This window comes from Mangifera indica, chromosome 12, assembly GCF_011075055.1.
Source record: "Mangifera indica cultivar Alphonso chromosome 12, CATAS_Mindica_2.1, whole genome shotgun sequence".
Lineage (NCBI taxonomy): Eukaryota > Viridiplantae > Streptophyta > Magnoliopsida > Sapindales > Anacardiaceae > Mangifera > Mangifera indica.
Genome location: NC_058148.1, coordinates 15690756 through 15706329, shown reverse-complemented (window position 1 = coordinate 15706329; position 15574 = coordinate 15690756). Strand labels below are relative to the sequence as shown.

Below are 15574 nucleotides of genomic sequence, written 5' to 3'. Positions count from 1 at the left end.
TTTAATAACTCACACTATAGAAAAATAATGTGAATAATAGTATTAGGTTACTTAAATTAAACATTTCCTTCACACGATTCTCCACATAAGCATGCCATTTCAGCATGTTTTGTTCCCGAACCATGTCATCCATGATTGCTACATCATCATACTCCTACTGGGTTGAACCCAATTAATGTGTCTTCATATATCAATTTCTATCTCCATTGTTTCTTGTTAATGGAGATACATTAATAAAACCATTCCACACGGATACTTGTGCAAAAAGCAAGCTACTTATGTTGTTACACGCTTTCTGTCACAGCTACCTGCTTAGATTTTACTTCTGCTGCCTCCATATCGAGCCAAGCAAAATAACTGTTCTGCTGCTGTTGTCTGTACTTGTTCAATTCTCTCTAGTTAGTGTTTTGAATGTATGTATCATCATAATGTCTTTTTTATTCTGTTTTAGATTAGTAGTTTTGGTTTGTCACTACAATGTCTTCGAGTGTTTGAATGCTAGTAATTTGCTTTGCTGCATTTTCAGATCAGTTTACGTGAGAGGTTGAGTCAGAATCACCATGGGAGAAGTGCTGCTCAAACACAGAATCGTTGATATCCCGAGAAATCTCATTCTCTTCTTGGCAGGCTTCTTAGGTTGAGAGGTCTCAACTTGGAGGTCCAAAATAAAAAAATCTTAGGCTCTATTTCCTCTGAACTAGGAACCTTTTTGTGCCAAAAGCTCATACTTAAAAATGATGCAGATGACGGTGATGGAAACAGGATTGGCTCAGCTTGTCGGAAGGATAATACTGTAATATTTTTCAAGGCTCTACTGTTCCACTCCCTAACGGAATTCTCTCATACACAGTTTAAATCCTGTATGTATGTCTCAGGTTGCAGTATCTCCAACATTCATGTAAGTTGTGGATGGTTCAGCTCTGCCAGGTTGGTAAATCCTAGAGTGTTTAGGCGAGTTTATTTTGGTGATTGCCTTGTCAATGATGGGGAGCCTCTTGGTCCTGGAGAAACTCTCTCCTTCCAGTATGCTAACAGTTTTCGCTACCCTTTATCCATATCGAACGTTTGTTGCTGCTGAAACGATCATGATGGTCGAGCACACTGAATGTTGATAGTGTATATGTTTTAAGTAACCATTCCTTTGTCTATGATAAGCATATACAGTGATTCCTCAATAAAAATGGAAAAAGATTAAATGAATAATGATACAAAATGGTTGTAACATTTGAAATATTTTGTTATTGTGAAGAGCTAGCTTGATATCTATTGTGTTATACTGTTAATAAAGGGTATTGATTTATTTACTCTCGTATGTTATAGCAAAATTATTGATAGTTTAAGTGAGATTTTTTATTAACGTTTGTTCATAAGCACAAAATATAAAATTTGATAGGAAAATATAAACTTTTAATATGAAATTCATATGATTTTTAACTTACTAATTTCAACTGTTTTACCATTTACCATTTAATATCAAAGCATTCATCGCATTTAAGGCATGGTATAACCAAAAGCATATCCATAAAGTGAAAAATAAGGCAATTACCCATAAGTGAAGAGTACAGATAAGCTAAAAGCCGCAAAATTAAGAACTCAAATAAATCCGCATATAAAAACCAAAAGTATACTCTCAATCTAATAGCTATAATCGTAATTAAATTCAGTGACACCAACCATGGCTGAAAGTACTTGAGAAATAACGAAGATGCTGCCACCCAGAATCATCAAAAGGAGAATTGCAGAGATAGGATTCTTTAGCAACTCAAATATGGGCAAAAGGATAGTGTACAGAGCACCAGTACTGACTGTAAGAGCATAAAGTGCGTATCTCCTAACATTTTCCCAAAACTCCTCTACTAATGGCCCTTCAGGCCCCAAAGCTAGGGCCTTTTGGTCATCTAACCCCATAAACAATAACGCAAAGCCTACTGAGACAGCTCCAATCAACAGAAACCTTGAGTACTCATGCGGCAAAACTTGAAGAAACTCTCCTTCAGATTTTAAAGCCAAGGGCTTGTCCATGTGACAGGTTTCTATAGAGTGCCTCAGAGTATGTCTAATGCTGGAAACAATTCTTGAAGCTGAATGTGAAGTGGGGTGTTTCAAACAAGAAGCGGTTTTGATGGGGATGAAAAATGAAGGATTTGCAGTTGAGTCGTAGAGGTTGGCGAAAGTTGGGGGGTAGAATTTAGTTCTCAGAACTGCAGAGGTCTTCATTTTGGTTTATTTCTAAGCTCAGATCATGGAGTTGCTAGTACAACTAGCCTGTCCACTATAATTGATTAGTAAGCGAGTGAGTGGTGGTTGTGGCTTTTTCTTGGCTCCCATATCTAACCTTATCTTTATATATACAAATTCAAACGTGGCAAACTTAGCCTCCCATTCAGTGTGAAAGCATCCACACCATCTCCAAATACTGACTCAGCACCCAATCATTCTTTATAGATGAGTTGTTACCTTATAGGTCAATAAATATGTATATTTTTCTCAGAGAAGATCGAAAAGTTTTCCTCTCAATAAAAAACAGAACTTTATCTTTCTATCATATTTAAGATGTTCATAAATTACTCAGGGAGTTATATATGAGTTGGTAAATGCATAAATATTGAATTGGAGTGAAGGCATTAAATGATTACTAAATGTTGAAAAAATATTTAACACAAGGCAAAGTCATATAGATGAAGCAATGCATTGAGTGTAAAGATGACTACTCTTTAGTCAAAATTAATCACCAAAACAGAGCAAATATAAGATTTGCAAGAAAACACTTGAATGGCTGAAGCAACACTTCTTTTAAGTCAAGGGATATAAAATTCATCTGTTTCTGATTGATGACATCAAAGCAATCAGAATGCCACGTGTTGATTAGGGTTTATGTTATTTTTCAGTTACATATAGAAGTCCATCCTTTCGTATCCTGAAATTCCATTTTTACATTGCTTTGTGCTCCACTTTGGTTATGGCCTCTTGACTCTTGCCCTGCAACCTCTCTTATTTTCTGTGTGAATCCCCCGTTTCCTGAGTACCTCGACTGAATTGTCTTAGACCCAAACGTTCAAAAGCAACACAAAAAAAGAACCTCTTTTAAGTCCTAACCGACTGGGCTCTTTGGTTCCTAGTTTCTCAAGTTGAGCTGCAGAAAGTCTGTTTTTTTCACGAGTTCTGGTTTCAAAACCTAGTTCTTTGTCTATTTTGGCTTGTTTTGCAGTGCTTAGAGGGGCTTTGTTCGTTCATAGAGCTATTAATCTGAGACCAACACCATGGTAAGACTTTAACTTCGCTGGGTTTTCTCTAATTTGTTTATATATTTGACGGCTTTGTTTTAGTGCTTTGAGGGTTTTATTGATATTTTAAGTGTCACATTAGGCTTTCTTGTTGTGGTTATAATTGTTTTTATGTGTACTTAACTGGGTTTGTTTAGTATCAAACTCTTATTGCTTGCATTGTTGTTCACGTGTTTTCAGCTAATGTAGCAGGAAAGCTTTCCTTTGAAAGCATTGTGGAACTTTTCATTGTCAAAATGTCTAAAGATACACATGGTTTTGTTGCTTGGGAAGAGCACATTATATGCCATGAGCGTGGTAACCGCATTGTTCACTTTTACTTGAAGGATGCATTTGGGGATTTGGTGCTTGCAGTTGTAGGCACTGAGAGGAGTATAAGGCACATGATGTATGTTGTTTCAGATGAATTCTTGAATGCTTATGGATCAGAAAGATTTATCAATGTGTCCACAAAATGGCGGGCAAGACGGGAAGTTGTAGACTGGTTGTCATCACTGGTTGCAAAGTGTCAACCCCCGGTTGATTTTCCAAGTATGTAATGAATGCATTTGCAAGTTTTATGTTGTCAACACTCAATTTACCTAGTGTGAAATTATAAGTGTTGTTGGTTGCCATTGAATATAGATGTAGCATAAAAACTCACAATTATGTTTTGCCTTACATGATAAAAGTTTGGCAGTTGAGCAGTTGGGTTAGGATTGTAACTTGTATGCCATGACTTTTCTTAAATGAGGAGCAGCCTTCTCCTAGAAATGGAATGTGAAAATTTATCTTTCTTCTTTGACGTTGTCATGCCTTGCCGCATTAGTTCCATTCTATTGGATTGGGTGATCCATTTAATGGACCTTAGTATCTCTTGAGTTCTAGTCTCTGATACTCAACATTTCAGATGTTCTTATTGAATGTTGGATTATCTAGTTTTTCATATTTTGTAGCATAATAATTCAGTATTGAAAAATACTCCCTATCTTCTGATCTACAAAAGTTATATGATGTCCTTTTACATTCTCTTTCTCTTATACATATGCACATACAGTTGCACAAGGTTATTTTAGATCTTGTGACTTGTCATTTACAGTGTTTATGAGAGAATTTGAAAATTCTTTGTGAGTTGTAGATTAAATTTTCATGTCTCTTGTGAGCATTTAATTAGTGATAGGAAAATTATTTCTGATCCACAAAAGTTATTTGATATTCATACAGTATCCTTGTCTTATATGTATTCACATACTGTTGCACAGGGTTAGTTTATGTCTTGGCATTGTCAGCATTTGAGAGTATTTGGAAATTATTTGTGAGTTGTAGATTACGTGTTCATATGTCTAGTGAGTATTTAATAGTAATTGGAACTCCTTTTTCCATGATTTTTGAACTGGATGCCCATCTATTAAGTATTTATTAGTATTCCTAATTTTGTTGTTCTCACTTATATCTACGTGCATGCATGCATACTGAAATGGGCATAAAACTTAGCAACAGAAGTCTCTTAAGGTAGTTAAGTATTTTACGTCATCAATCTCAGTTGTTGTTTATTGGCCTTAATTATTTCTTAAGTTAGGCCTTTGTTAGAGATGCATGTTTTTTATCATCTTTGCTGTTTTAGATAGCATTTTATGGCTGGTAAGTGTACATGATTGAAGTTGACCAATTAATACCTTGCTAAATATGCGTTGCAATAGCATTAGTGTTTTAATATTTACATCTGAGATGTCAAAAGAATATATCAGAATTCTTGTTGAAATCATACTTTAAAATATTTTTTTTGCTATGATAAGTGTCATTACCATTAGCATGTTGTGAATAACTGTTAAAGTTAACTTATATAATAGTCTTTTTCTTATGCAGAGAATCTGCCTGTTATGTGTTTGGATATGGTGATTATTTCTTTTAAGCTCTTTTGAATGTACTGTTCTTTTACCATGTCATAATGTCATACATCTGCTACCTTACCTTCCTCAATGTCACCAGTTCGATTTTACCTGAGGGAGAGATGTAGGATTGCCTAGACTTTTGGGCCTTGCGTGAAGAATTAGTTAATTATTGAACCTAAAAAATCATTCATAATTATGGGCATCATCGCCTTGTGCTTCCTTTTTTATGGTGTATAATTTTGTACTGCAGCACAGAGCTATCTTTTTAATATTCAACCTCTCTCTATCCTTTGGCTATTGGAGTAAAGTGCTAATGGGTTTCTTGTTTAACTTTGGAACCTTTTTTAATATCTTTTTTTTGGCACTGATGGCAATGAAATGATTCTAGTTTATATCACATTATTGCATTCTAAATTGGTTTTGTTATCATTAGTCTTTCTATGCAGTTGCAGTTTACTATTATTGTCGCATGTGCATGCATATGCATGGCAAGAACACTGGAATATTTTCCTTTTACCGTGAATTTGCTGATTTTGCATTTCATGCAAATTTGTTTTTTCGAATGATTATTCAAGAAAATTTGTTGTGTTTTTCCATTTTATGTCCTCTGGATGGTCAATAGACATGGAGAAAGTGACTGTTCATGGGTATTGCATTTGTCAATCTTGCATTGTTGTATTTCATATTTTGGCTGATTGCTGATATCCAATTCCAGTAATTATTTTCATTAAAATTTAAAAAAAAAACTCAATTTTAGTTTTTTCAATACTTAGCATATGCTTTCTCCAGTTTCATCAACATTGCTATCAGTAAAAACATGCAAATTGCAATGCAGTTGATCTTATCACTCATCAAGGGCAAATGGACTATAGGGGTTTTATGCAAACCTATTGACACCTGGGTTACCTCCATTTATTTGGTTTGTGATCATTCTTAGCTAAGGCATGCACATCTTGGAGTGTACATGACATTGAAATAGTAAGACTGAAACTAGGATGAAGCATAACTGTGATACACACACACACATACTTTCTCTTCCCACTATTGTCATAATGACATAATTACATTCTTAGTGACAGTTAGACGGCTCAATAATTGTGATGATTTTTCCAAAATTACTCTCTGTCCACTGTTATACCAAATTTATGAATGATACTAATAATTTGATAGCAGATTCACAGGTGAACGGTCCTCGACAAGATTTCGGATCTCGTGATCTTTTGATGACTGGATTAATTACTCATCAAACCCATTTACCGGATTCAACGGTATCAATCATTTTTGGTCTGTTATTTCTGCTTTGCAGATTTTCATTCTCTCTTTTCTTGTTTGATTTGAGTTTTATACGCATACACAGGTACCGAGGAAATTGAGAGTTCAACATTCAAACATTCAGTGGTCTGGTGTTGCTTGGCTGTGCACTAAACAGCTCAAGCACTACCCATCTTTTTGCAGGAATGGAACTGCAATAGCTGTAAGAGGCAACTTCTTAATTAATTATTTACTCATGCAGTAACAAATTGTTCTCATTTGCTTCCGATAGTAACATTGCTTCACTTTGTCTTTGTGCCCCTGGCATCTAGGTTCATTCCTTTGTTTTTGTCACGGCTGAAGATACAAGTCACTACCTTGCATACTTGGAAGATATGTATGAAGATAAGAAGGGGCAGAAGAAGGTGAAAGTGCGATGGTTTCACCACCATCAGGAAATTGAAAGGGTACTTCCCAATTTGCATCCACATCCTAGAGAAGTTTTCATCACAGCTCATGTTCAAGTGATCAGTGCAGAGAGTGTTGATGGTCTGGCAACAGTCTTGACTCCTATGCACTACGAGAAATGTGTGACTGCTGTTCCTCATACTTCAACCTCAAGTATCCATATGTGCTTCAGGCAGATAAAAAACAATAAGGTTAAACCCTTCACTCTCACTAAATTGCGTGGCTACTCTAATCAAGCAATCCTCTCTGGTTTATCCCCTCCTTTGCCCAAGCACAACATCAAGTACCGTAAAAGGAATAAGGAAGATGAGAATCTTGTGAGAATGAGTACTAAAAGAAGTAGAAGTAGCAGGGGAGAGGGACTTGAAGGTGATTTTGGTGTGAAAAATACATTTCCAACTGGCCAAATTTTGAATGGGGAACAGATATATCCAAAATTAAAGTTCAGGTTGTCAAGAAAAACATTGGGCATAAAGGTGGTTTTACCACAGCCTAAATGTCATGTTTCATTTAAGGTGAATGAAAAAGTAGAATTGCTCTGTCAAGACAGTGGCATTCGAGGCTGCTGGTTTAGGTGTCAAGTTCTGCAAACATCTCAGAAGCATTTTAAAGTTAGATATGATGATGTGGAGGATGCCGAAGGTCCTGGAAATCTGGAGGTATTGAATTTGAAATTTTATCAAGATTGTACTGAAAGTTTGTTTGTGGTTGATCTTTGATCTGGTACACAGTTTATTTATATAATAATACTGGTGATTTTTAGCTGAAGAGGTGGCCCTTTGTACCACCAATTTAGCAGTCTCTGTCTGTTTATAGCAAGACTTAACCAAGAAAATATTTAATTACTGTATAGGAATTGGTACCTGCACATAGAGTTGCACCTCCTGATAAATTGGGCATGAGATGTCCAGGCCGCCTGACGATCCGACCCTGTCCTCCAGCAGATTCTGCAGGCTTTAAATTTGATGTTGGAGCACCAGTTGATGCATGGTGGAGTGACGGATGGTGGGAAGGTCTTGTAGTAGGTGTCAACATTTCTGGAAATGATTTCTTGCAAGTTTACCTACCTGGTATGTTCCGTGGTACTTTCTAGTTCTTTTCTTTGTCCGTTGCTCGGTAGGCATCATGGTGAACAATGTGCATTTTTTGTGATTTTAGGTGAAGACAAGTTCCTGACTATCCAGACAAAAGATGTTAGGACTTCCAAGGATTGGGTTGGTGACAAATGGGTTGATATAATGGCAAATCCAGATATACTCTCTCATCTCTCGGCAAATACAAATTCAAATGCAAAGCTCTTAATGTGCTCTACTATTGCAGAAGCTCAGCATTGTGGTAGCAATGCATTGCTGGAGCAAAAAGTCATCACAACTTCCCAACTTGAAGCTGTTGAAGAAGTTGAAGCAGAAATAGCAGGCTCAGTCATGATTCATGACCTCAAAAATGTGAACAAAGTTGATATGAGAAAGCAGCCTCATGTCCATGTCGGCAATGAAATTGACAAAGGTGGAGATGGAGATGGAGATGATGAGGATGAGGATGTCAATGACAAGAAAAACAAACAAGATGTTGGTGATGAGGCCAAGATGCTTTTGGATGGCAATGATATTGAATCTGCCAACTAGAAGAAATTAGTAGTTGAAGCTCTGCAGGTGATCATGTAAGTTGTATAATGGTTGGTTCAGAAAGAGGTGGAGATATTTTGACCTGGATGGAAAATTATGTTTTTTTTCTGGTTTCCTGTATATAAGATAGAGAAGAGTTGGCAAACAAATGTTCGGAGAATGATTCTTGAGTTTTCTAACATCAGGAGAAATGGCAGATGTATGGCAATATAGGGTTGGTTAAAATATGCATCAGACTTGGTGTATATTTCAGGTCAGAAATAGCTGACTTCAGTCGTAGGAGTCATGGGTGCACTTTTGCGCCTATAGTCGGTATGCTAGTTTCTGTAACTGTCTTTTACATGTTAAAAGGGGTCATGTTTTCAGTATAGTGTCTGAGGTTTTAATTGTACAGGTTTTAAGGTTGTTCATGTTTGTTAGGTAAATCGAATAATTAACTTATATTGCTCCAGAGGTGTCATTTTTCTTATGTTGTTTGCATGAACCATTCTCAGTTTGGACTCATTGATAGTGAAGGTGGAAAGGGACCCATTGATAATATATTTGAGCCCAGTTGCGGATTCATCGGGTCTAACAACAGCAACCTCAAGTACCAACAGTTTGTCTTACATGTGTTATGGAAGGGATACACTTGCATTGGATGGTCATATGCACGATTTAAAATTTTGGTTTGGACCAGCTGGTTCTAGTAGTCTGACTGAGACTTGATGCCCAACTCGATCTGGGTAAGTCTCATTAAGGATTGTGTTAACCTGCCGTTGAACCAGGCAAACTTACGTGTTACAAGAATTCACAACTATTGTGATTGAAGTAGGTGTTAATGCATCATAGTATCGAGAATGAAGGGACTTAGGTTAGCAGAGGATTTTCAACCCTTAAACCAATGGAACCCTGATTAGGTTCCCTAGGTACATATCTCTTCTATAAGATTGAAAATGCCCTTCGAATAAAGCTTGCCATAAGGGGAACTCTAATGAGCTTGTTAATATTCATTTCCCACAGAAAGGGGTGTATCGATGTACAGAGTTTTGGATGCTTTCTCTTCAAGACTGATTAAAGAAACAAAATTTTCATTTCTGTATGAATACAATAGAGACAGAATTACAAGCATGAGATGTCATCATTGAGGAGCAAGCCCCTTCTTCACAAGCATATCATAAACTCGATCAACTTTGTTTGCTTCAATCTTGAACAAATGATAAACATCAGCTTTCTTGGTGACATTCCCACTGAAAACCTCTCTTGATATGATCTCTTGCATCCTCAGGTAGAGCGGTGAAGGTAACCTGATCTCACAGCATAGGCGCTTCTCCTACCAACACAAATAGGCAACTTCAACAAACCAGTTGGAAGGTTAAGTATTTGTAGGCAATATGCACATTTTGTGACAGACTGTTCAGATATTATGGGTTGGATACTTACAGCTTCAGACAGCAATTGAGTTTCAGTGAAACCCAAGATATCCAAATCGTTTACATGACTTGCAGAAGCCAGTCCTGCTGGTCTCAAATTTGAGTCTTTGCCAACAGACTCCGAAGACATGAAAGCGTTTGCACCAGCCTGACTGCTTGTACCAACTTGACCACTATCTTTTGATCTGCGTAAAGCTTCTTCAGCTTCCCTTTTCCTTTTTAGGTCAAGGTATCTATCTGCCTCAGTGGATGTACGACATCCAGAAGCTTGGGCTTCCTGCATGATTTAGTGGTAATCTTAGTTGTCTTATATGAGAACCATGAACATCAACTGAGAATCAGAAAAAAACTAATAAAAAATACAGTTAAAATAAAATTGTACCAATTTGCGTAAGCTTTTTATTATTAAATTGAAGGGAAATATAACTACTAGTACCCTTCTATTTCATACCTTAAGCTCTTGAAGTCTCTTCAGAGTTCGGTGCTCTGCAATAACAGTCTGAAGCAATTCCTCGTGCTCTTCCTTGGAATGGAAGCGCATGAAGACATCATAACGCCGACATATTGCCCTTTCTTCAGGAGACAGGTCTTTCTCGAAAGGATTTGGATACAGCAAATTTCTTTCTAGAATGAAATCCTTTCTACGCTTCCTCTCATCAAGCCTTTTCAAACATAAAACATTTACAAGAAAGCAAGGAGATGCTTTAGTAAATTTCACTATGTGGTCAATAACAAATGTAATCAACAATAGTAATTAAATTTTATTTATACAAAAAATACTTTGAGGTTCCAGAAAAAGTAAGCCTCAAATATAACTAGCATTGTTTCTCTTTTTGTTAAGGCAGTTTTACAATCACAATATTGAGAGCTGATGCCTTTGGATACCATAATTTTATCATCTTAAAGGAATTATGTATTAATCTAATAGCAGACAACAAACAAGTAAGAAACTCAACTTGTTCACTCACCTCTTTGAATATATGTGCAGTACTCGCAGCTTTAGCTCCCGCTCTTCCTCAGAGTCAGTATCTTTGAATTCCATCTCAGCCAATAGCTGCTCCGCATCATTGTCATACTCAGGATCAAACTCCTGTCTTTTAGGGTTATAACAGCTCAACTCAACTAAAGATGGACCATCATTTGCTGACAACATCAGTTTCTTCCCCTTGAAACTCCTCTCCATTTGAGGTTCTGCCATAACATTAAGACACCATCAATGGATAAAACCACTTGTCTCCACAAAAATATTAGATGATGGATCCTCTGACAACTCATTAACATTTTGTACACAAACAAGATAACACACTGGTTTGTTATATTCCAATGGACAATTTACATTGACTAACAGGGTGCCACTGATTCATGTGCAGCTGTGGCAACAGCAAGAACTTGGCCAAGACATTTGCGAAAGATAGAGAGTTGTGCGTGACCAGCTAGTAAAGCAAATATATAAAGCTCACCTGCATTCGAACCAGAAATTAAACGGCCTGAGGGTCCACCTTGATGTGGTTCTTCAAGTCTGTATAAATTATGAAAATTGGCATTAGAAATTCATTCCTATTTGATACAAAAGAAGTCACAGAGGTGAACTAAGATGATGCAAATAAGAATGATAGCCATACTTGACTCTTGAAGGAGAAAAAGGAGATTCCTCCTTCAATGTTAGCTCCCCAATCATGGTTGATCCTGCAACAGCCACATGCAATCAATTATAAGATTTTATATTTCAAGAAAAAAAGATTGACAAGAAGTTTAAACAATTAGAATATAATATGGAGTAGTTAACATTAAGCATGCAAAATGACGAGAACTCAGTCATTTACTATGGAATATGATTGCCCCCAAATATGGTAGTGATTCTTCATATGCTAAGAAATTGGAACCACCTAAGCCAATGACCTGACCTGGCTACAGTATTAGCTTGGTTTATGATGCATAACATTTCTAGTGCATTCCCAATGCATAACAGAAACAGTCTATCAAACAAGTATAACAACAATAAATATGATTAAAAGGAAAGTGAATGATGATTATAATATAACAAACCTTTCTTGTCCTCACTATGCCCTTTAGCCATAGCAAGGAGCTCCTTTCTATTTTTCCCGACAACATGAGACATGTCCTAGAAAAAAAAAATTAATGATTTAACTATTCTGTCCCAACAATTAACAAAAGTAAAAGAGAACTGGTTTTGCTTAAAATGTTATACCGGGAGAGGAAAGAACGGGGAGTTCATGTATACACTGTTATAGTGTTCAATACAATGTTCTTTGGTCTTTGTCCCAACATGCTCAGCAACTTCTGTCCAGTTCCCCAAGCCATACATTTCGATTCCCTAAAATACAAAATTTTAACAGATGTAAGATAAACAAAAATTACTCTAACTTCCATGCACTTTCACAAACAATGCAGGATTGGTTACAATTTTTCAAAGGGTCAAAAAAGAAAACGAGAACTCAAAACACCTCTAGAAGCAGTATTTCGTCATCAGCATTCCAGTCAGGGCATATTAGCGGGAAAGAGAGATTGTCCTGTTAAAATGATAAATATAAATACATAAGCATGAAACAAAACTATATATAATAACTGATAAAAGCAGCTGCCAAAATTAAATGACATAAAAAGGATGATGAAAAAATATGAAATTAAAGATAAAAGTAATTGTGAGAATATGATTATAAATTGAGCAGAGAGGTTCAAGGTTTCAATCATAGTAAAGTAGTTAAACGCTTTACCAAACAAATTTTTACTTCCCAGTTATTTGAGAACAGTGATGTTAAAAGCAAATGTTCACTTCAATATTGTAAAACTAGCTAAAAAAAGGATCTTAAAAAACATAGAATATGGAGGATTCTTATTAAGTGAGCAAGCGATTAGTATTACTAACCATAACCCTGTAGGGGTGATTGCTCTTATGAGGTGTCACCTCAGCTCCAACAGAGAAGCACTCTATACACAGGTCAAAATCAGGACAAACGGCACACTTGATGCGTATCTTCCCAGTGATGTCTTTGTTGCAATAATTGCAGTGGTAAGCCCTTTTTCCTTCACCTGCTCCTTGGCCTGGTTTCAAATGAGAATTTAGAAGGAAAAGAAAAGGCAACAGTCATAACATTTTGAAAGCAAATAAATCCAATTATCACGGTGACGCAATATTCTCTGTATTCCAAAAATAATATACTACACATTGTACGACCATCGTTTTATAAAGCCAAAGTCCAACTCAAGTCAGTGACAGTGAGCCAGTCATAGGATTTCATTTTACAATTACATTATTGTGGTAAAATACCTGCAGCTGAAGATTCTGAATTTTCACTGGAGACATTCTTCTTTCTCCTAGACCTGCACAGACCATAATCGAGATTCAGATAAAACTTCGAAAACGTGCTAAATATGCTCAGGGAAACAAGCAAAATGGAGCATCTCTCAGACACAAATATAGGCAGAACAGCGATCGCCGTTATGGATTTGGTGTAAATAGTGTCATAGGAAATGTAAAATAAGTGATGTACAAAGAAGAACTATGTGTTTCTTCACTCTCCTCAACCACTAGAAACAGTCACAATATACACTTCAGCAGAAGCCTTTCTACTTCAAAGCATTCAGTTTCAAAGAAAACGCTTCACAGGTTAACAATCACATAACTCCAATGCAACAATGAAACACAAATTTGGCACAAAGATTAAAACAAGAAACAAATAAACTAAAACAATGTGCAAGATTCTTTAAAACCGTTGAGTCGGGTCCTCATCATTAGAGTGAAAATTCCCACGAGAACGACCCATATCCTTCTGAAGCTGAATAAGCTCACGAAGAACAGCTGCTTGTTTACTAGCGAATGTTTGTAATAGTGAATATCTTGAATTGCAATGACAAGAACAAGATAGAGACTGGTATTTATAGGGCCAAGAGAGAGGGAAAAAAAACCCTAAAGTTTCTGAACAACTATGAAACTTCGATATCTTCTAAAATTGGGAAAAGGGTTCTTCCATTTTTGGGTAACAATTAATGGGCACAGTTCAAAATCATAGATTTCCGAGTTTTTTACATCTCAGTGAAGAATTTGGGTTGGATTTATTTTTGAATAGAAGACAGGTAAAGAGTGGAGTGAGTAACCAATGCTTTGTCATTGCCTCGAAGGTCAACTTGGTTCGGAATTCTCAGGTTACTCTGATACAGTGAATGTGAATGTAGTTTGCCAAGAAAGTTATGGTGCCAACTGCCAACCAAGAAAAATTATGCTTTCCTTGTTTTAGGATTCATTTAAATATAAATTAAAAAGATAATCAATTTATATATTTTGTTAAATAAATTATAAAAAGATTTTAATAAAATTATGTTTAATCTATGTATCAATGAGATGTCATGGTATAAGTACAATATTAGAATAATTATTTAATCAATATTATATATACCAACTTTTAATTACACAAATAAGTGTGTGTGTGTATATATATATATATATATATATATATATATTTATTTATTATATAATTGAACGTTATTTTTATTATTAATTTAAAATTATTTAATTACATTAAATATATATTCATTTATATAATCGAAATAAATACATATATATATATATATATATATATTATAATTATTAATGCATATAATTTTGTTATTACATGATTTTAAAATAAGTAAAAATGATATATTAACATATTGGTTCGTATAAATAAATTAAAAATATTTATTTATTAATACAATTTTATGGTCGAAGGATAATTTTTAACCCAAGTTTTAGTTTAATTTCAAAAATACATTCATAACAGTTCAAAAACTCACTCATGACCCAATTATTGTTATTTTTTTTTGTTAGAAGTAAGGGTAAAATTAACATTTTACTATTAATATTAAAAAATATAAAATTCATTATATTTCTCTATAGTTTTAAAAACCAACAATTTCATTCTTACCGAAAAGTTTTTTTAACTTAAAAAAGTAACATCCTCCCTAAAACCTATAGTTTATTTTCAACGACTCTCCAACAACTATCTCTGCAATAGGTGACTTTTCTTTTAATCCAAAGTCGTCATCGTTGTCTCTCTCAAGTGCATCATGTTGTCTAGAATCATCTAGATTGAATGAATCTAGACAATTCATTTAGATGACGAAGGCTTCATCCAACTCTCCAGCGTGTCCAACTCTAGATCGATGAAGCGTCTTCATCGTCAAGAAGCATCATCAATCTAGAGATGACACTTCATCGTCTAGACGTTGTCTTATTGTAGTTCCAACGATTGTCTGTTTTTAAACTCTTTTAAGAAAATAGTAACTTTTTAAAGTTTAAATATAAGGGGAATTGTTAATTTTTCAAATTACAGAGAAAAAATAATATATATTTTTAGGGTTTTATGATTTATAGGTAAAATGACAATTTTATGTTTGTCTTTAATAAAAAAATCTAACATAAGTTTATTTATAGGTAAGTATTTGGGTTTTTTAACTATCATGAGTATACTTTTGAGATTAGGATAAAACTTGGGTGGGATATACTCCTTTGGCCTAATTTTATTAGTAAGAAATAATACTTTATATAGAAAGAATTTAATTACAATATTACTTTTGATTAATGTTGTGTAGGATGATTTGGGCTTTGGCGTTATTTTGAGGCCTCTGAGGATTCAATGAGGTGGATCTCTTAAAACTCAACAAAC

General features: G+C 35.2%; 3 protein-coding genes across 4 annotated transcripts; 1 reads left to right on the top strand and 2 right to left on the bottom strand.

Moving 5' to 3' along the window:
* Window positions 1-1504: 1504 nt before the first annotated feature.
* Window positions 1505-2331, bottom strand: LOC123192870. Its single transcript, XM_044605557.1, has one exon. It carries the CDS (start codon window positions 2215-2217, stop codon window positions 1636-1638), a length of 582 nt encoding a protein of 193 aa, XP_044461492.1. The 5' UTR covers window positions 2218-2331; the 3' UTR covers window positions 1505-1635.
* A 361-nt stretch (window positions 2332-2692) lies between these two features.
* On the top strand, window positions 2693-8867 carry LOC123192868. Its single transcript, XM_044605554.1, has 7 exons — window positions 2693-3263; window positions 3465-3815; window positions 6329-6423; window positions 6513-6629; window positions 6739-7533; window positions 7728-7944; window positions 8033-8867. Exons 2-7 carry the CDS (start codon window positions 3521-3523, stop codon window positions 8497-8499), a joined length of 1986 nt encoding a protein of 661 aa, XP_044461489.1. The 5' UTR covers window positions 2693-3263; window positions 3465-3520; the 3' UTR covers window positions 8500-8867.
* A 591-nt stretch (window positions 8868-9458) lies between these two features.
* On the bottom strand, window positions 9459-14112 carry LOC123192869 (transcriptional adapter ADA2b-like). Of its 2 annotated transcripts, none has more exons than XM_044605555.1 (12): window positions 13644-14107; window positions 13201-13253; window positions 12799-12974; window positions 12377-12442; window positions 12121-12246; window positions 11958-12033; window positions 11534-11597; window positions 11372-11430; window positions 10880-11102; window positions 10363-10573; window positions 9922-10188; window positions 9459-9811 (listed from the first exon to the last, which is right to left on the bottom strand). In XM_044605555.1, the coding sequence occupies exons 1-12, from the start codon at window positions 13694-13696 to the stop codon at window positions 9620-9622; spliced, it is 1566 nt and encodes a 521-aa protein (XP_044461490.1). In that variant the 5' UTR covers window positions 13697-14107; the 3' UTR covers window positions 9459-9619. The 2 variants fall into 2 exon arrangements, with proteins under 2 accessions (XP_044461490.1, XP_044461491.1); XM_044605556.1 differs by having other exon boundaries at window positions 9553-9831; window positions 13644-14112.
* Window positions 14113-15574: the final 1462 nt, after the last annotated feature.